Source organism: Oryctolagus cuniculus, chromosome 10, assembly GCF_964237555.1.
Source record: "Oryctolagus cuniculus chromosome 10, mOryCun1.1, whole genome shotgun sequence".
Classification (NCBI taxonomy): Eukaryota; Metazoa; Chordata; class Mammalia; order Lagomorpha; family Leporidae; genus Oryctolagus; species Oryctolagus cuniculus.
In genome coordinates, this window is record NC_091441.1 from 46,320,676 (window position 1) to 46,342,200 (window position 21,525).

At 36.9% G+C, this 21,525-nt stretch overlaps 1 protein-coding gene across 1 annotated transcript in view; it reads right to left on the minus strand.

Annotated features, from left to right (window-relative positions):
- Nucleotides 1-475: 475 nt before the first annotated feature.
- DSG1 (desmoglein 1) overlaps nt 476-21,525 on the minus strand; it is a 43,028-nt gene continuing 21,978 nt past the window's right edge. Inside the window, exons 8-16 of the mRNA XM_002713483.5 lie at nt 19,245-19,379; nt 18,775-18,960; nt 15,515-15,774; nt 13,918-14,057; nt 12,585-12,971; nt 10,135-10,268; nt 9,741-9,813; nt 7,323-7,531; nt 476-5,240 (exon numbers count right to left, since the gene is read on the minus strand). Of these exons, the coding sequence (XP_002713529.2) occupies nt 4,167-5,240; nt 7,323-7,531; nt 9,741-9,813; nt 10,135-10,268; nt 12,585-12,971; nt 13,918-14,057; nt 15,515-15,774; nt 18,775-18,960; nt 19,245-19,379 (2,598 nt within the window). The 3' untranslated portion in view covers nt 476-4,166. The remainder of the gene's footprint in view (nt 5,241-7,322; nt 7,532-9,740; nt 9,814-10,134; nt 10,269-12,584; nt 12,972-13,917; nt 14,058-15,514; nt 15,775-18,774; nt 18,961-19,244; nt 19,380-21,525) is intronic.

Here is a 21,525-nt window from a genome sequence, read left to right on the forward strand (position 1 = left end):
GCAGCGCACTGGCTGCAGCATGACGGCAGTAGCGGCCATTTGGGGGGTGAACCAATGGAAAAGGAAGACCTTTCTCTCTGTCTCTCTCTAACTCTGCCTGTAAAAAAAAAAAAAAAAAAAAAAAAGGATGTTACACCCTGTGTTCAAGTATCAGCTCTACTTCTGACTCTAGTTTCCTGCTACTGCACACCATGGGAAGAAGCAGGCAATGACTGGGATGCCACCCACGTGGGATACCTGGATTCAATCTGGGAAGTGAACCCACAGTTGGAAGATCTGTGCCTATCTGTTTGTCTCTATCTCTCTGCCTTTCAAATATATAAAACATTTTTAAACAAAATGTATTTTAACACTAGGAAAATAAAGGCTATTCCCTCTAATGTGGGATGCAAATAATCACTAGATTTCATGACTTCTAGTTATGTCTTACAGTCCTACACTTTCTCCCACCTTATAATTCAGAAAAGATAATAGATGCATATCAATAATTTTATTGATGTAAACACAGCTCTTTGGCAATTACAAACCAACTTGGAAAAGCCAAAAGATGACCAAGCAAGGAACCAGTACCCAAAAAACTCAAAAGCTTTATACATCACCAAAGATGATTATTAGAGTTCAAAAATACTTGTAAGATAGACAGCAAAAGAAAACTAAAGTTGACTAAGTACAGTTTGACCATCAAGTGTGTAAACAGCAAAATAGAAGGCAATGTAGGCAATTACACAATAAATTATTCCTTGCTTTAAACTTTTTTGTTAGATAATAGATTCATCTTTTCCCAATTTGTCCAAATATAAATTGAATAATCTGGAATTGGAAGACAGATTTGATTGCATGGGTACTAGCAACCTACTATGGATTGTTATGTTCTAGTGTCATGTGAAGTAGGTCCTAAAAATATTGGCAATGCCCCAAAAGGTTGGAATTCATTAAACAGGCATAGAAAATGTGGTAAGTACTTTGAAAGTTTGTTTTGAGTTTTAAATGTCTTTTCAATATAGCCATAGCCTTTTAAAAAATTTTTAGCATGTTTTATAACACTTTTATTCTCCTACTAAAGTCAAAGAGTGTCATGAGTGCTATGTCTTGGCTGATACTCAAATTTTGGTATAAATTCAGAAATAAATTGTGTAGATAACTAGAAATACCCACTTACTGTAACATTTAATTTTTGAGGATATATGCTTTAAAAAACTGTCAAAATATCATCTTGAATGGAAATCTCTATACACAAATGTAAAACAGATATATATATGAAAGCATATAAATAACCCCAAAATACACTTTTTCTGTCAATTTTCAGTGCAAAACAAATATATCAAACAATATGCATAGAGGTAAAAACTATGTAGCAGATATGTTTAGGATTCAATGTCAAAATTAAGTCAAGATGGTATTTTAGTTGATATAAATGATGAATAATGTATGATACATTAATTTTTGTCCTTATGGATACCTCTTTAGAAAATTAGATGTACAGATACCATGGTTGAGCTGCAAACCATGTATATATAACATTAAATTACTCTCTCTTCCTTCTTGCTTTTGTTGATAGCAAGTTGTGATAGGATTCAGCAAGCAATATGGATTTGAATTACACCTTTTCTCTTATAAACGGATTTCCATTTCCCTTCCAGGTATACGGAATGGTGTACATGAGTTAGAGTAAAGTATCTTAAGACAAGAAAGAAATTCTGTCCAAAGGCTGTTCATTAAAAAGCATCATGCCTTTAAACAAATGGTTGTTTGTAAAAAGGAGATTGTAAAATTTTAAAAGCAGCATAAAACATCAATGTGAAATCCTAAAAAAAGAGAAAATGATTTGAAAGTATCTTCCTAGAAAGATAGATGACCAATACTGCCATTTTTTCCTTGTATTTTCCATAGTTTTATATAACTGATGGATTTTAAGAAAATCAGCTAGTAGAGATGATCACTCTGTATTTTGTGAGATAACCTAAAATATCTATGCAAGGTATCAGTTGTCATACAAAAAGACTTGTGATGATATGTCATATCAAAACAAAAAATGTTTGCTATACATAGATAACATTCTCTTTAATTAATTAATTAGTAATTATTTCTATTCCTTCAAACTCCTGGATCCAGATATACTCAAGCATATTTCAACAAATACCTTTTGACTATATTTCTGGAAAAATTATCCATCCTTAATGTAGTTCCTTAAATGGCGGGAAGAAATAAAAGAAAGACTCCCTTTGAATGACTTTATTTACACCTCCGCAATTTGGCATGTTAAAGACTGTCAAAATTTTGCATATTCTACAGAGTTAAAATAAGATGTATATTGTGGCTTTAAAAATATAAAGCTTATCAACAATTATATAGAGCAAAATGGCTCTGAATAGAATAATTCACTCCTAGCCACCTTTGACAATGATTGGAAGTTGAATATTCTTTGACCTTGTAACATTCTGAGGAATTTGAGTACTCAGGGGAAAATTTCTTAAAACTTGTATATAATTCACAACTGCAGGGCAAAAAGTTTATTTTACTAATTTTATTTTGTCATATCAGTTTAGTAAGCTTGTATTCACATTGAACTTAAAAAAGAGAAAAGAATTTCCCTAATAGTAAATTTGCCTATCTCTTAGAATGCTTTGATCTTCTTTTAGATTTTAAATCAGGGAACACTATATAGCAAACACACAGAAATAATACATCATAAATAAGACCATGTTAAATTTTGAAGCTCAAAAAATATATCATACTATATTATTTGAAGACTATAATTCAGAGCATATAGAAGCCAAGAACTTCTTTGACAAATCAAATCAGAAATTTAAAATTTTTCCAGTTAGAAAATTTTGTTAGGGGATGGCCTGGACTAAAGAAATGACTTTGTCTAGTACTGTTTCATTTTTGCCAACACAATACCATCGACTCTGTTAAAGGTTCCTGGTCTAGCTCTTTAAGCAGAGGGTTGTTAGAAGAAGTTCTAAACTCCATTAAAGCTAAGAATTAGTATGGTATTACTTTACCAAGAAATTGCTTTCTAACTTTCCCCATTAGATGGTTTACATTTCCTAAAAACATTTTTTTAGATCCCTTAAAAAAAATCCCTCAAAGCTTTACCACATTAAAAGCTTTTGTTTCCCACAGCTCACCTTAAGCAAATTGTTTTAATGTGGAGCTATGTAATAAAACACTGTAAGTGAGTGGCTAAGATGCACTAAGAACACAATCTGAAAATACAACGTAGCCCCCACCTGCTTCATGGAAGGCAATTTGCCACTCACACTGACAACCGTGTCGACTGTCACTTGCTTCTGTCTGGGAAGTAACCGTGGCCAGTTTTTCCTTAGTGAGTCAGAACCACACTGGTCAACGGGAAAATGAGTGTGATATCCCACAACCTCACCAGTAAGCAGTATTTTTCAAGAGCAAATCTACTGTTAAACACAAGCTAGAATCAGAATAATCCTAATTTCACAGGAAGGGAGCCTCATGTTAAGATTCGGGCTCAGACGTTGTGGCTTTACCTGAAGTAAGTCTCATCCTATGGCCTCTCTCATACAGAATTTCGCTGCTGTGAAATGTTTCCTGATGTGAAATTCGTCTTCTCTAGTGCAGTTATTAAGGTAAGAGTGTTTGGTGGCTTGTGGGCTTGACTATGTTGTCAGATATTTTTTTTTAATGGCTAATCCTGGCCTGAATCTGTGGCTGGCTTTTTATTTATATTACCTTTGTGAGACTGACAGGGTCAGTGCATGGGCACATATTGCACATTTAGTTCTTTTTGAGTGTTGCCTCAGCTACAAGGCAAATCCCAGCAGAGCAAGAAGTGTGCCAATGGCCACTTACAGTCAGTGCTTTCACATGACCAAGCTCTCTTTATTTTGCTTGCTGGAGATACACTACAGGCCACACATGCAAAGACCTGGTAGGCCACAGAGACACAAAGAAGGCCTTGTTGCAAGTTTCAGTTCACTGTCATGATTTCCTTAGGACTAATGTAAGAAAAAAGTTTGCAGGTGCTAAGGAGAGTGCTTCCCTCATAGCAATGTTTCCAATTACTTTTTGTTGTGGTTTCTCAACTTACTCCACAATTATCTTAGCACCTAAGTGTGCATCAAAATAGTTTTTTGATGATGAGAATTTCTAAATCACAAATACCAGGAAAAACTGTGCTGGGGTCCTGACTACTTGGTATACTGTACCGTACTATACTTCGTGATTCGACTTCGAGTCGTGCTAGGAGAGGCAGATCCAAGGGTCTGGCTAAAGTGATGGTCAGAGGAACTCCTCATGTGACCAATGGTAGCTGTCCCCCCCACGCCTCCACCCAGGCTGCTCAGCCCGATGCCACCACTGCTTATCCCAGCTCCACTCAGGCCCCCACCACCAGCACCCATGCTGGTGCCAACCAGGCCACTGCTGCTTAAGCCTCCGCCTCCACTTATCCCAGCTGTGCCACTGATTCCACTTACTCCCGCACCAGAAACGACCCTCTCTGTCACAATCACATTGTGGGCGTTGGATAACTCCGGATGCATACTCAGACTGCCCATCATGCCAGAAGTAGGTTGGATGACTCTTTCTGTCACTACCACATTTGAAGACTCTCTAGGATTAGAGACAGTCAGAGAGGTGGGGAGGCTTGACCCTGGTGCTATCACCCTTTCTGTCACTATAACGTTTGACCCCTCTCTCAAGTCAGGAATCTCTAATATTCCATGCAAATCAGTGCCAGAGATTGGGCCCACCACCCTCTCTGTCACCACCACGTTTGACGCATGTCGGTTATCATGAAGGTGGACAGAGGGCTTCAGAGTGCCAGAGGTAGTGTAGGACTCGGTCACAGTGACATTCCCATAGCCTAGAGGATCAGAAATAGGCATAGGATGCTGCACACCAGGTCCTGAGGGATAGGTGCTCTCAGAGATTACTGTGGTGGTGCCAAAATGTGGGGAGATTGGTGGGTGGCCATTGGAAACTGGCTCCGGCCCCTGCTGGGGGAACATGGGTTCAGTGCTCTGAGGTGGCCAAGAAGGATCAGGGTCCGGATAGGATTCTGTATCTTTCCCCAGGCTGATGTCGGCCAACTTCTTAAACTTAGGCCCCAGTGTATCCAAGAAGCTGTCATCCAGGTCTTCTCCAATGAAGCTACAGCAACCCACGGAGCCGGCCGGGGAACCTACACCTTCAATGTCATAGATGAGCAAGCAGTCATTGGATGGACGCCCCTCATCTTCATCTGCATAAGCGTATGCTTTCTGAACATGGGGGAGAAAGAGAAAGTGCAGTTATGACCACATGTTCAACAATACCCGAAAAGTCTTTGCCATCAGTTTTTTACACAGTGTTACCAAAGAGAAAAATGTAAAGCAAAATTCTAGTATCTACCAGAGAACCTTTGAAAATAATTTTGTAATTGCTGCATTTTTTCATTAGAAATTATTTTATAATTGCTTGAACTTTGTTAGAAATTATTTTAACTACAATTCTGGTAATACATTTTGATTTTTAAAATGTATTTATATGGACTTGTTTGTAAATGTGTTTCTTGGACACCAAGTCACACACATGAATTATGTTATAACCAAGTTGGAAGTAGAGAAAAATTCTGAACTTCAAGTACATGGAAGTATGTACTTTTCTGTCTAAAAAAGGTAGTCCATGATTGATTTGGGTTCATTTAGAATTGTATTTTCTTTCCTTCCAAAGGAGTGAATATGACATCTCCACCATGACTTATTTCAATGTGACTTTTCAGCACAAGAAGATAGAGGGAGTTCACAGGAGTAGACTGCAAACTTTCAGGTAAAGTATCAGAAATATTCACTTTATGTTTCTCTGTGGGAGCAAACTGTTGAAATCTTTACTTAATGTATGCTAAACTGATCTTCTGTATATAAAGAGAATCAAAAATGAATCTTGATATGAATGGAAGGGGAGAGGGAGTGGATAAGGGGAGGGTTGCGGGTTGGAGTGACGTTATGGGGGGGAAGCCATTGTAATCAATATTCTGTACTTTGGAAATTTATATTCATTAAATAAAAGTTAAAAAAAGAAATATTTTATGGCAAACCAACTCATTGTGCCATTTCATTTAAAAAATGTTCAGTGAATCCTCAGTATTTGCCAGGAGCCTGCCTATGAAGTAATAAGCAACACCAGATAAACTCCTTCCCTCCAAGGACTTACATTGCAGCCGGGTGAGAAAGACACGCATAAACATGTGTGTCACAAGTGGCGGCTCAGGGCCATGGAACAGAGAGTGATGGGATTCTTTTAAATTGGAAGGTGAAGGACAGCATCTCTGATAAATAGTGGTATGATTAGAGATTGGAATAAAGTGATAGAGGGAGTAAAGTGGATTGTGTTCTGGGCAGAGGAAGCTGTAAGTGCAAAAGTTTTGAGGCAGAATTTTACTTTTCATGAGAATAATGTAAGGATATAGATAGGGAGTATTCCAAAGTGTTTCAACAAGCCTCATCATTAGTTATTGCTATTTGGAAGGCTTTTAATTAATATTTTACTTAAAAATGTTAGTCTCCAAGCCATTAGGGCAGTTGATGAAGACATTTTAGGCCAGAATATAGGATGGACAGAAATGTGAGTCCACTCAGTATCAGAGATAGGACATTCCTGAAGGTAGAGTGTCACAGGGCATGTAAAAAGGGGCACTGTATCTCTGCCTGGGTAGCAAACCTAATTCTCTCTCTGTCGCTTCTCCAGGCTTCACACTCATTGCATTGCTTGCAGTTGGTTCTTAGAACATCCTGGAAGTGTACTATGACTCTTGGACCTACTCTTATTATATACCTGAAGCTGAGCTGGGTACTGGCAACATAATGTAGAGAACTGATGGATGAAACACAATAGAAATGGTGGTGGATGTAAATACAACCAGATTTTATCGATGACATGTTCCGTAAGTGTATGAACAAAGCTCTGCAGAAATCATAGTGGTATGAAATCTTCTTTTGATGACAGGGTTATAGGAGAGGCACTGATATTTGAACTGGGTTTTGAAAGATGGGTAGGAGTTTGTGATGTGGAGTTGTGATTGAGGGGGTCGATTTGTGAACAACCTTAATTGCCACACTAAGGAGTTCACACTTGATGCCCCGGACAAAAATAAGATCAGGGAGCCATTCCTTCTCTTTAAGTGTGGAAATAAAGTTCTGAGATTACAGCTTTTGAAACATTGTTCAGAAAAAATATGGATTGCTGGGCCTGGAGACAAGAGGCTGGGAACCTGAGATGCTATCAGGTTTAATTTCCCTCTTGGGAATCAGTAAACTCTTGAAGTACAGAGGATACCGAGGAACGTGTATGGCTGGACGCCTTACCTGACAGAAGTAGCTTTCCATGAAATTCATATTCAGACCTCCTTCTCTACATTCCCTCATGGAGCTTCTTCTTAATGTTCCAGGATATTCTGGACATATCTCAGGTGCTCCTGATGCTTTAACTCCATCCATTAGTTCAAATCCTGTTGTTCTTTCTCCTCCTCCCAGATCTTGCATTTCTCTGCCACAGTAGTCATTGGTATAAACTCCTAAAAATATTGATCAAATTAAATTTACTTTTGGTAGTATATCATGCACTGAAAGTTAACAACTTATAATAATATATTGTCTTCATTTAAGTATGCATTTGTGAGCGAAGAAATAAAATGAAGATCATATATAAAGGAGACATAAATGTGATGTTGAGTTTAAAATAATGTTATTAATTGATTTGTTAATATGCCAATTATTTGTTGGAGAATTGTTAAAAGCTGTGCTGGAAGTGATGGTTGCATAAAGGTTACAAAAACTTATTCCTTGAAGAGTTTGGTTTCAAACTGAGGGAAATTGGGGGCGGGTAACTTAAATTCTAAAATTTAAAAAGCGGCATAAGAACCCCTCAACAGGCATCCAGATGAAGGCAAGAACCACTGACTTACAGAAGAGGTCATAGCTATGATGATGAGAAAGGTTTTCATGGAGGATCTTGCTTTTGCACTTGAATCTGAAGCACAGTGGAAGCGTTTTACAATATTGGAGGCAGATGAGATAAAATGACGGGACAATGGAAATGACGTGGAAGGAGGAATGTTGACAATAGAATAGGTGTCTCATAGCTTAAATGTTCTAAAGATCTTAAGTTTGAAGACACTAGGTTTTTCATATTTCAGTTACCCTGGTGCCTCTCTTGGTGCTTTGGTTGACATTTCTGCAAATGTTTGCAGACATAATAAAGCAATAAATTCAAAAGTAGGGACTGGCACTGTGGCAATAGTAGCTTAAGTCTATGCCTGCAGTGCTGGCATCCCATATGGGTGCCGGTTCAAGTCCTGGCTGCTCCACTTCTGATCTAGCTCCCTGATAATTGCCTGGGATTGGAGCAGAAGATGGCCCAAATGCTTGGGCCCCTGCACCCACAAGGGACACCCAGAAAAAGCTCCTGGTTTCTCACTGGTCCAGCTCTTACCATTGTGGCCATTTGGGGAGTGAACCAGTGGATGGAAGATCTCTGTCTCTCTCTCTCTGTCTGAAACTCTGCCTCTCAAATACATAAATAAATCTTTAAAAATATAAGTGCATAAATAAATGTGGGTGGATCTGATGATGACACCAGTCATGAGAACTGACTGCGTGCCAAAAAGGAAAGGGAAGAGTCAACAATGAATTTCCACTTTTGAAGTGAGGGGATATTAGTGTCATTAATAAAAACGAATGCATCAGGAAAAAAAATAGACTTAAGGACAAGCATATGGAGATTCTTGAATAAGACAATGTCTTATTCAAGAACATGTTTTAATGCCTGTTACACGTTTAGAGCATTCAAATTAGGAAGTTATGATTACTAGTTTGAAAAAGACCAAGAGAAAGAAAATAACATTTACCTCAAAAGAGGTAAGATGACAACTATTTTCAAAAGTTGAGAAGTTCTTTAAATTAGAGTTGAGGTTATGTGTGTTACAAAGTTCAGATTGTTTCCTGATTTCTACCTGTGACCTGCTCTAGATTCCCATGTTAAGACGAGTTGTATATATACAGAGGTGTGCAAGGAGAAATCCCATCACACACACACAACCTCAGCTGAGAGCTTTGATAAATTTTGATAGTGTTTCACTTATTTACCTTTGATTTAAGAAATTGGATAAAGCTTATTTAGGCCAACCTTTATGTTGATGCTGAAAAGGGATGTAGTGTTTTTTCTGTCATTATAAACAGGTAAAGGTAGAAGAGTTTTGAATTATTAAACAAATCATGAAGGAAGAGTCTAGCCTCAGGAAGTGAGTACAAATCTATTTTAATCCGGTGTGCTTTAATTGGTATATATGCATGTTATATTTATACATGTATGTATATGTATATATTACATGTATGTATGTGTATATATGCTATATGTATACGTGTATATATATACACATATTATATTTTGGGGGGTGGTAAATGATGTTTGCTCTATGAGATAAAAATCTCAACCCCACTTGGCTCAGGAGTACACTTCAGTACTTATATTTATAGAGATCCTAATTGTGTCATTTTCTAAATACTCTCTGATGGTTGAGAAAGATTCAAAAAACTATAGAGTATAAGAAAAATAATTATTGTAGGTTTTCTCTTATCATTTGATTTATAAATTAGTAATTATAAAACAAATGATATAAACACTTTGAAAGACAAACAAGATCGTGAATAAATAGTAAGGCAAGCTAAAGGAGAGAACAGAGTTCCCTCTTAGTCATTTGAACTGTTAAACTTTTTTTTTCTTACCTGAATTGTCAATGCATTCTATTATATTTGCATTATCAGGTGGCATTTGTGGTACACAGATAGTGGCCAAACCCTAAAAGACAGGCAACATTTTCTCATTTGTAATGAGTTTTTTCTTTATATAGTTATACATGTATTTTATATTCAAATCACTGTAGATTTCCTAAAAATACCATTGAAGAAATGTTTGAAACCTGTTTAAAACCTGGACCTCATTTGAATGTCTTCTTTGGTATTCCCATATAACTGTGATATACTGTTGGTTCCTCCTCATTTTCCCCATTAGCTATCTTAAAGCACAGCATAGATGGTGGGTGAGTATTGCCAGCATCTCTGTATGTGTAGACTGAGTTTAGGTGATAACCAAAGGTCAGTTCTTCCAGGGAGAACTTACAGTGGGTTCAGGCTGGGGTCCTTCAACTGCCCATGGATGAATCGCTCCATCTGAACATTCCGGAACAGGCTCGAAGCCGGCTCCACCACCAGAGGCACCTCCACAGTCACAACAGAGCAACAAAAATGGAACCACTGAAGGTAGAGAGAGAGGAATACTGGAGTTAACCAATGGGCTCATAGTAAAGCAAAAAAATCTGCTTTTAAAAATGGTTAAATTTGAATTCCTTCTATAAATCCATGTGATTCCAACATTATTATGAAAGTTCAAGAAAACAAGTTGAATAAATGTCAGTATCTTAGAAAATCCTCAGTATACTAGACTCTAATCAGCTTGCCTTTGTTTATAGTATTAAAATTACAAATAGTATTATAATGTTATAACAGGCAACTTTCCCTTGTCATTACTCAGGAAAATATTAAGGGAGAGAGGGGAAACTGGAGAGCCTGCATGAAATGTTTCTCTCTGTGTATTCTCCTTCACACCTTATTGATTTTTCTCCTTTCACATGTATTTGTCTTTATACAGTAAAATATTTTTCATGCTTCCAGCAATTACTCTCATTGAGACTGTTATTTTCTCTTACACAGATATCTTTACATTTTCTTTAAATGACTCTTGCATGAATACAAAACATCACTGCTTAACCATGTCTTTTGCTGTTAATCAATTAGAGTTTTTTCATCCACCTGTTTATTACCAGCCTTGCATAGAATATAATCTTGATCTCTGATTTTGAATGAATGCATGAATGAAAGAAAGGATGTGCAGATGAAAATATGAGGAAAGAAGGAAGAAAACAGAAGGAAGAGAAGGATAAAAGAAGAAAAGAATCCTATGTGTTTTGCTTTTTGGAAAATCTGCTGGATTAACTGAACTCTTTCCATCTAGAAGCATTTCTCTAAGTCCTAAAAAAGCTTTAAAATCTTTTATTAGCCATACAAGGCTAATAATATTATATGCCTTGTATGGCTAATAAAAGAAATTCTTTAAAAATGAAAGAAACTCCAGTTTACAAGTAAATTTAGTGAAAAATGTCTGTTTATGGCTGTTCATGTATTAAGAGAAATGAAATTAGAAAAAAATATTTTATATGTATGTGCTCTGACTTCACATTGTGTGTCTATGTGTTAGTTATCTGAGGTATCTTTTGACACTAAAATTTTATGATTTCACACTTGAGAATGGCAGTATTTGCATCAATTTAATTTTAATGTACAGATTTCAACTTGCTCACTTTAGAGCTCTTGTTGTTCCTTAGAGATTGTAGCATGTGGCTCATTTCCACCTTAATTTTATAGCATCATCCAAGGCAATGCTAAAAACCACTTGGAGAATTCATTGGATTCTACCCACATGGCTAGAACCTTGACTAGTGCTACATTAAATGTGCTCAATGCTTCATGTGTGGTATATTTTTTTCATCATTAGAGCAATAATGTTAATTAAGTTTTGTTATTTCACAGTTGACCAAAGCAATGTCCTGAAAGGCTAGGTAAACTGTGAAAAACTCAAGCAATTAAGTTTAGAAACTAAAGTTGAACCTTAGGTCTCTTTGAGTCTTCTTTTAACAAGCTATGCATTTAGTATCACATAAAATCCCTTCAAGATGCAGCCTCTGCTAGTCTCTGACTTTTTTTTTTTTTTTTTTTTTTGTACAGGCAGAGTGGACAGTGAGAGAGAGAGACAGAGAGAAAGGTCTTCCTTTTTGCCATTGGTTCACCCTCCAAAGGCCGCAGCCGGCGCACCGCACTGATCCGATGGCAGGAGCCAGGTACTTATCCTGGTCTCCCATGGGGTGCAGGGCCCAAGCACTTGGGCCATCCTCCACTGCACTCCCGGGCCACAGCAGAGAGCTGGCCTGGAAGAGGGGCAACCGGGACAGAGTCCGGTGCCCCGACCGGGACTAGAACCCGGTGTGCCGGCGCCGCAAGGCAGAGGATTAGCCTAGTGAGCCGTGGTGCCAGCTAGTCTCCAACTCTTAACTACCCTATCACAAGTATCTTCTTTTCTTTCATATTGGAGTTCTTTATTTCAGTCCCTTGTACTTTTATTCTTAGAAAATCTTACATGTAGACTCTTTTTTTCTCTTTCTATTGCTTTCCCTTTCTTTTGTCTGTCAGGCTAACTTCTATTCATTTGTTGAACCCCAACTCAGTTTGCTTTCTCAGTGCAGCCCTTTCTGAATGTTTCAACAAATTATTTCTGATTATCTTTGTCCTTCGGATAGCAACTTGAGCTTGTTTGTTATGGCACCTTTCATTATACTGAGCTTTACTAAAAATGCATGTTTGTTTTTAAGTCTTATATACCTAGCATGAAATAGACATTTCTTGATAATTGCACAAAATATGAATTTGTAAAACATATTTGATGAAAGACTCAGAAAACATATTTCCTTTTTGATCATTTTGGGCAGGGGGCACATATGGATAGGATAAAGTACTTACATCCCAGCACCAAGAAGCCCATGATGAGTAATCCGATGCCAGCAGGACCAAAGTGTACATTATCTGAGAGTCTTTGCCGACCATCATATCCGCTTGTTTCACCGTCACCGGCATTTGTGTTGGTGTTAGTGTTTTCATTAGTGGAAGAATTCTCATCTGTGCCACCAATGGTACCACCTCCATTATTTTCATTGGTATTGGTATTGGTATTGGTATCAGTATTGGTACTGGTACCACCTGTGTTGGTACCTGCATTTGTACCTGTTTCTCCACCTCCACCTGTTTCACTTCCTGTATTGCTACCTGTATTAGTTTCAGTTCCAGATACCCAGCCAGACCCATCAAGGTTGATAATAACTGTACCAGTGCAAGTTCTTTGAAGTGAATCTGTAACAAGTTTGAAAATGGAAAACATTTTTTATCCATTTAGGGTCATAATTTTTGGACAATACATAATTATTTTCTTTATTCATCAATAGTTATTTCAATATCCCTTGTCTGTGACTCAATTTTAAATCTATTTATTACTATATAATTAATCTAATTACTAGTAGTACTACTATTTACTGGATTACTTCTTTATATTATAAACAGAAGACACTACATATAATTTTAAAACTATAGAATTACAGAAAGATACAAATAAAAAAAAATCCTCATAGTAGCAGTACACAGGGACAACCCTACTGATATTTTTGACGACATTTTGTTTTTAACTATAATATTTAAGTATTTCTTATTGTTAGTTACATTGATACAGCCATGTGAATAATTCTATTTTATTAAAAATTCTATTTTATGAAAAATATTCTTTCATCTTACTATTATTTTCATTAACATAGTTTCTGATAAGGACATAATTTTTATGAAGTAGACCATGATTTATTTACTTAGTTACCTACTATTGATATTGTATTCAATATTTAATTATAAAATCAGTGTTGTAATTAACATTTCTGTGCATTTAGCCTTTTTATTTATTATTTTTCCTAAAGTTATTGGAAATGGAATTACTAAGTAAAAATGTAAGAGTAACTTCAGGTAACTTTTGTTAGTACTGGCAAATAAATGCAAGCTTAGTATTCTTTGTTCATCGATATAAGTCTACAGCCTGGCCCAGTGGTTGACATTTAGTCAGGACCCAAGATATACTTTCTGAATAATTGAATAAAAACATCTCCGGAATAGGTTTAGATCCAGTCTGCTCATATCTAAGTCAATGCTCCTTCAGCTCAGTTCTGTTCACGCTGTTGTTGCTTTTATTATTTTTATAAGACATCTAAGCATATGTATACATAGTTTCCTCTACAAGGAAGAGAAGTTGATTTCTTACCATCTATAGACAGAATTGTTCCTTGATATCTTCCTCTGAGCATTTCGTGTTGTTCCATGGTAACTCTGTTCCTCAAAGTGATGACGCCTGTTCTTGAGTCAATAGACAGCAGGTCGGCTGGATTATTCCCCATTACGTATCTGCATTTGCAAGAAAACAATAAATACTAATGTCAGCCACCAAAGAAAGAAACATTTTAGTTATTTAATAAATATTTTTCAGTTACTACTTACAACCCTTGGATAGAGTTTTCAGTTATCACAGATTTTTTTTTTTCCCACTAGAGCAGTCGCAGTTATATTGAGCCACTTAGAAGTAAAAAAAATATAAATTAAAAAAAATTGCTGAGCAGCCATTTCTGGTGAAATGTCTTTTTATGCCTACTTGAGTGTCAGAATAATCCCTTGATGCTTGCAGTCTCGTTTTAATTTGATCTTAGTAGCTGTAGAACTATCTTGAAATACCAAATCTTAGGATCTTCTGGGCTATTCCTATTCTGAACTGTTCTAAGAAAGAGTTACTTCACGTTCATCAGCTTGGCCTGCACTCCCTGCTCTTTGCTCTCCTGCTCCATAGGTGCGAAGTGACTTGGCAAAGCTTCTTTTGAAATGTCCTTGCCTGAAGCCTCTGTCATATTCTCCTTCTCTCCTCATCTTTGGCTCCTGTGTTTTCCCTCTTCTTTACACGCTTGTGAGACAAACACTAATTAGATGACTCTCTGTCTCGGGCGGTTTGCTAACCTGAAGGAACAGAGCTTTGAGAGGAGTAAGGGTGGGGAGGGGCCGCCTGTAGCGAATGCACTTCTGTGGGGTACAAGGATGCTCCTTAGTGATGGTGGTCCAGTATGGTAGGAGAACAGAGCAACTGCCACTGTGTGAGGAGAGCACTGAGAAAACTTTTCAAGCACATTTCTGAGGTCTTTCACCTGATCTTCATCCTGTGCACATGTACATACAACCTTTTCACGATTAAGCAGAAATATTCAGATACACAGTGTTTAAAAATGACATAGCACACATTTAAAAATGACATAGCACTGAAGCTGGGATGCGGGCAGGGAGCGTGGCAGCCTCCCCAGGGACTCGTGATCATCTTGCCCCACTGGGTCTGCTTGCTGGCTGCCAGCTCATGAGGCCACTCAGCGCATAAAAAGTGTGCTATGTCATTTTTTTCATACCAAAATTACTGACCAATAGTAAGCGCTGATGAATGTGAAGAAACTAACTGAAATGAACGAACTAAATCCAGTAGATTTCCAGCTAAGCAAACTTGCACCAGGAAAATCAGTTGCATCTTCTTGAAGAGAATAATCACAATATGGGCAATCAACTAATTATCAGTAAGCATAGGAGAGCTGCCTTTTTCCAGGCATACTATTTTTCACATCTTTACAGTTCAACATCTTACACATTTAACAAAATTTTTAATATTTTATGTCAAGTATTCAAAATTAAGTAAGTTAAACAGTGCTTTTTACAATGAAATGACTGTTTCAAAAATTAGGAAAAGTATTTTAATTTAGATACTTAAAATTTCTAAAAAGAGTATACTTTAGTTCAATATGTGGAGGAAATGAGTTGGAAAATGTCATTCATACCTTACACTTGTTGAAGGTAGATTTGTGTCCAGGTCAGTAGCTACGAACTCTCCCACTTTAGAATTTGCTTTCATGTTACTGGTTACTACAAATGTCTTTGAACCTGGACGGAATACGGATCCTTCAACTACATTCAAGACAGTCACGGAGATTGCAGTGGCTGTGAGTTTATATTGAGACATAATTGAATGATGAAATTCAGCTTTATTTCTAACACCAATACTAAGTTGCAGATTCTTCATGTCTTCATAATCTAGGGGCTAGAAAATACAGAGTGAAATCATTTTACTCAGAGAAAACATGAAAAGAGAGATGAAAGAGAGGCCCTTTGAGAATACTTTAAAACTTCATACTTTCTTTTCTTTAATTAAATATAAATGCATGTGAACACACAAGTTGATCTTTAATTCAATGCAAACATGTGCAAACATAGTAAGAAAACATCCAAATGTTCTAGATCTATTATTGAGACAGTTGAAAATGTCTCACTGTGTAAATATCATATGAGCTTTACTTATCTACTAAACCAAGTAAAAACTTAAAATGCTTCTAATGGTCAAATTCATGTATTTTATAGTACAAGGATAATTTATGTTAGCTTCAATCATTTTATGTTTCTCAGAAAGAAGCTCTTTTAATATAAGACATGGGCCAAATATATTGGAGGTTCAATTATTTCACTGGTTTTATCCTTAAGAACTTTTTAGGAGAAATTTTACATATATATACATATATATACATATATATGTGACTTTGAATAAATCAGGCAATATAATATAATATATACATAACATAAATAAATCTTTATTTTCTTCAGCATAGTCTAAGAATAATTTATCTTATAATATGAAGTAATCAAGAAATGATTTCATTATGAGATATCAGCATCTTACATATATTATATATATGATGATATTTCATATTTGATGTCAGCCTGGAAGAAAAATCATCATCCCCATTTTATAGATAGGATATTGAAGACAGGTTGAATGGTTTCCTAAAGTAATAATTTGCAGTGGATATTTTGCAGATAATAATTTGCAGTGAAGTAGATCAGGACTCAATTTCCCTACAATAGAATGTTAGCTACTATGTCGGAAAAAATGTGAACCTTGTAGCTAGGGAAACTCAGGTTTGAATTTTTGTTGTACCACTTACTAGCTATGAGAATGTGAGCAAGTAGTCTGTCTGAGCCTCAATGCTTTTAACTGCAACATGGACATGATATAACCTAATTTGCAGGGCTGCTGCAAGGAATAAATTAAGTATCTGTTTGAAGTTTAAAGCATGGCTGGGGTAGGTGTTAGTCTAGTGGTTAAGATGCCCTCATTCCATACCAGACTGCCTGGTTAGAATCTTGGTTGCTGTCTAGATTCTGGCTTCCTCCTGATGTGAACTCTGGGAGATAGCAGGTGATGGCTCAAGTGGTTGGGGCCCTGTCATCCACATGGGCTTCCTAGTTCCTGGCTTCCTAGGCATTTGTGGAGTGAATCAGCAGATGGAAGTTCTGTCTGCCTGCCTCTCTCTCTTCTTCTATGGTAAATAGATAAATAAATAACTTTCTTTAAAAAAAGATTTATTTATTTGAAAGAGTTACAGAGGCAGAGAGAGAGAGAGAGAGAAAGAGAATGAATCTTCTATCTGCTGGTTCAGTCCCCAAATGGCCATAACAGCCAGAACTGCATCTATCTGAAGCCAGGAGCTTCTTCCAGGTCTCCCACATGGGTGCAGGGGCCCAAAGACTTGGGCCATCTTCCACTGCTTTGCCAGGCTATAGCAGAAAGCTAGATCAGAAATGGAGCAGCCAGGACTGGAACCAGTGCCCATATGGGATGCCAGTATTGAAGGAGGAGGCTTTAGCCACTATACCACAGCACCGGCCCTGATAAATAACTTTTACAGTAAGTGGAAACTATAGGCATGCTGACATAGAGGGAAAAGGCGCACATTCCCACGGGGACATAATTCCTTAGGAACCTGTTCCCCACAGCTATTCTGAATGAAAGGATTATTTTAACAAGGATTGCATTTTTCTGTGAAGAATATATTTTGCTGGTATCATGTAGAATCCATACACAGCCATCTCAGGTTTTAAAAACTGACTCCACAAGTCTTGTAGCACAGGGAAAGACCTTTATTAACAGCTCTATAGGAGTCATTTTGTTCTGTCTGATGAAATTCTACTGCAGGTAAATATGTCTGATCCTTAATAGAGGAGGCATGCGAAAATACTAGCTTGTACTAAATCAAGGGCGCATTTGTGCTCCTAATAAGCCAAGGTCAGGCGTCACAGTGACGTGGGAACATGATAGTTCTATAGTTACAGTAATCTAATTTTAATTTTTGAAAAACACATAGGAAGAATAAGCAACATTTAATTTACTTGATGAATATTCTTCATGCATAATTGACTTACCATATTGACATGAACACATCATTAAAGCCTATGTTAAATGTGCTTTTAAAAATAGTCTTAAAACATGAACCTTAAGGATTAAGAATACTTCGTTGTAAGAATAAAGTAAGATTGTTGTTAACATGCTTTCAATGTGCGTGATTTGTTCATCTTTTGGGAAATACTGTACTGATGAAAAAGAATTTCAATTTACAATTCAGTGTCTTTTTTTATGAAATGATATAAGCAAAACTACATAAAAAGCTGTATGATATATACAAATGTAAAACAATTATTTTACTCTTTCTCTGACTCGTTTATAAAATGTTAATATTTTATCTTAAGCTTATTTTTTCAATTATCTATTATTTTTCATATTTTTAACACATGAAAATGTCCTACTATCATTAATTATACATATTTATGGGGTATAGTATGACATTTCAATGCATGTATACAATGTGTACTGATAAAATAAAAAAGATCGGGGCTGGCATTGTGGCACAGTGGTTAACCTGCCGCTTTCAATGTCGGCACCCATATCAGAGTGTGTTTGACCACTGGCTGTTTCTTTTGATTCAGCTCCCTGCCAATGCACCTGGGAAAGTGACAGAAGATGGTGAAGGCCTTGGGTCCCTGCTACCCATGCAGGAGACCGAGATGGATTTCCAGGTTCCTGGCTTCAGCCTGGACCAGCCCCAGCCATTGTGGCCATTTGGAGGGTGAACCAGCAGATGGAAGATCTCTTTCTCTCTCTGTCTCCCCTTCTCTCTGTGTCACTTTGTCTTTCAAATCAATAACCCAAGTCTTAAAAAAAAAGCATAAAAAAGACCAAGAAAAAATACTTAGGGAAATTATGCCATACCTTAATAACCCTTAGAAATCCCACATTTGTTCTTTCATTCATTACTATGTCAAACCAATTGCCTTCATTTCCAGAGATAAAGAAAGGTACCGCCACCCAGTTAGCTGAGTACTCTTCATCCAAATCAATCACTCTAATCTGGAGCAGTTCTGAATTGAGGGCGTTTTCTTCAATACTGACGGAATACTGAAACAAGAAGTAAAAAAACCTTTAACACCAACTGTGTGAATGAAAGGACAAACTGGGTGTACACAGGAATCTTTATAGTTGTTCATTATTTCAAACAGATATGTGTTGATAATCTTGCTTTTCATTGTTTTCCCTATTATCTAATCCAATATAAGAGAAAAGTATGCATACTTTGATTGTATAGTACTGAATTTAACATGTATATGACTATATAGAATTGTTAGTATATATTTTAGGATGTAATGAGTTTGAAGTCATTATTTTCAAGAATAAATACTTACTGAAGACAGTTCCAACAATGGAATGTTGTCATTGACATCAAGGATTTTAATGTTGCATTCACATTCTGCTGACAAGCCATCTGCCCCACCGTCTCTGTCTGAGCCTCTTACAGCAAGAGAATACTGGCCATATTGCTAAAAACATAAGCAATACCACAGTTGACACAGACAGGTCTTATTGTGTTTTATGTAAAGTCCTGTAAAGTTGTTGGCTCAACATCGACATAAATCTAAGTGAGAGAGGTAGCACAGAATATTGAAGGAGTGTGTTTGAGGGAGGCATTGAGAAGGAGAGAAGGAAGTATGGTTATCTTCTTTTAATTATATATATTAATACATCAAATCTGTTCTTATAATAATAAAAATTTAAAAAATTAAACAACCTAAAACAATCATATTTGTTAAAAAAAGAAAATCCATTAGTCTCACATGGATCAATAGAGAAGTTTCTACTTCCATTCCCAATGATGTTCATCCAGCGTCATTTAAAAGAAGCAATACTTTTTTAAAGTTCTTATTCTTTTTGAATCCTAACATGTCTAGAGGTGGATTAACTTATAAATAATGAAATGGAGTAAAATACTCAAGAGGAGAGAGGTTAAGACTTATTAAAAGTTCGGGAAAGGAAAATTCCACACTCTAAATCATCAGTCCCGGGTGTGCAAGAATAACACAGGAGTAACCAATATTTTAGCGAGGTGGAGGGCATGGCAACGGAGTTATTGATGATGTATCTATTCTTGATTGTACATTTTTAGATGCAAAAATAGTATGGAGCCTTTTCTAGACTATTTAAAATGCCTACTCATTCAAATTTATGGATGTAATTTTAGGGGATTAATAGAGACATCTGAGGGCTCTCCATAGACCCCAGGTGAAAATATGCTTCTTAATGACTGCAAAGTCCTTTTACCTCTGACATCCCTTTCTTAGAGTGCTTTACCAATAAAGGTATTTTGACAATGAAGGAATCACATTGGGAAGCCTAAAAAGAATTGAATGAGGTTGTGCTAAGTAGTCAGTCTCTTCTAATGTTAATTTATAAACAAGTAAAAAAAGATTTAAGTAGACTAGAAAGTGATAACCTTGGATCATTGAAGAGTATAATAACAATCTAATTTAGTCCCATGCTAGGAATTATTAGCAGGAAAAATTTTAATATAATTTTATATAACTATAATAGTTAAATGAAGTTTAAATATCAGTTAAAAAAGAATACCTCAGGGCTGGTGCTGTGATGCAGCAATTAAAACCCCAGGTTGCTGCCCAGGAATCCTATATGGGTGCTGGTTTAAGCCCCGGCTGTTCCACTTCTGATCCATAGCCTTACTAATGGCCTGGGAAAGCAGCAAAAAGATGACTCAAGTGCTTGGGACCCTGCACCCACGTGGGAGACCTGGAAGAAGCTCCTGGTTCCTGGCTTGGGCCTGGTCCAGCCCTGGTCATTGCAGCCATTTGGGGTCTGTCTCTACCTTTCTCTGTAACTTGCCTTTCAAATAAATAAAACAAATATTAAAAAAAGAATATTTCATCACTTATATTCCGAATATATGGACAGGCAAACTCTATATTATTTAAAAGTGATATTTTAAAAAATGAAAAAGTAGATTTAAAAATTAAATCATGGAACCACATGGCATGCTGATTGTAATTGTTCACAATCACTAGTTGTTTTCTTATTTGTATATTAGAAGATTGTCCTGGATTTTATTTAAAGCCTCATATTCATTCTATTTATCATTCTGATTCTAGGATTCTTTCTGTAGGGTAAATGAATTGGTGGGCTGTCCATATTTGTTACTTAGAAAGAAAATAGAAAGTTCTGTTCTTAAAGGAGCTTGAGATATGCTGATTTAAGAAAGATAAGCAAATTTCATAGTTCTGCAAATATTCTTATCCCATGCATTGTGATGCACAAAGAAAGTGATGTAATAAATATTTCTTTTATTTATTTATTTATTTTTTTGACAGGCAGAGTGGACAGTGAGAGAGAGAGAGAGAGAGAGAAAGGTCTTCCTTTGCCGTTGGTTCACCCTCTAATGGCTGCTACGGCTGGTGCGCTGCCACCGGCGCACTGATCCAATGGCAGGAGCCAGGTACTTATCCTGGTCTCCCATGGGGTGCAGGGCCCAAGTGCTTGGGCCATCCTCCACTGCACTCCCTGGCCACAGCAGAGAGCGGGCCTGGAAGAGGGGCAACCGTGACAGAATCCAGCGCCCCGACTGGGACTAGAACCCGGTGTGCTGGCGCCACAAGGCGGAGGATTAGCCTAGTGAGCCGC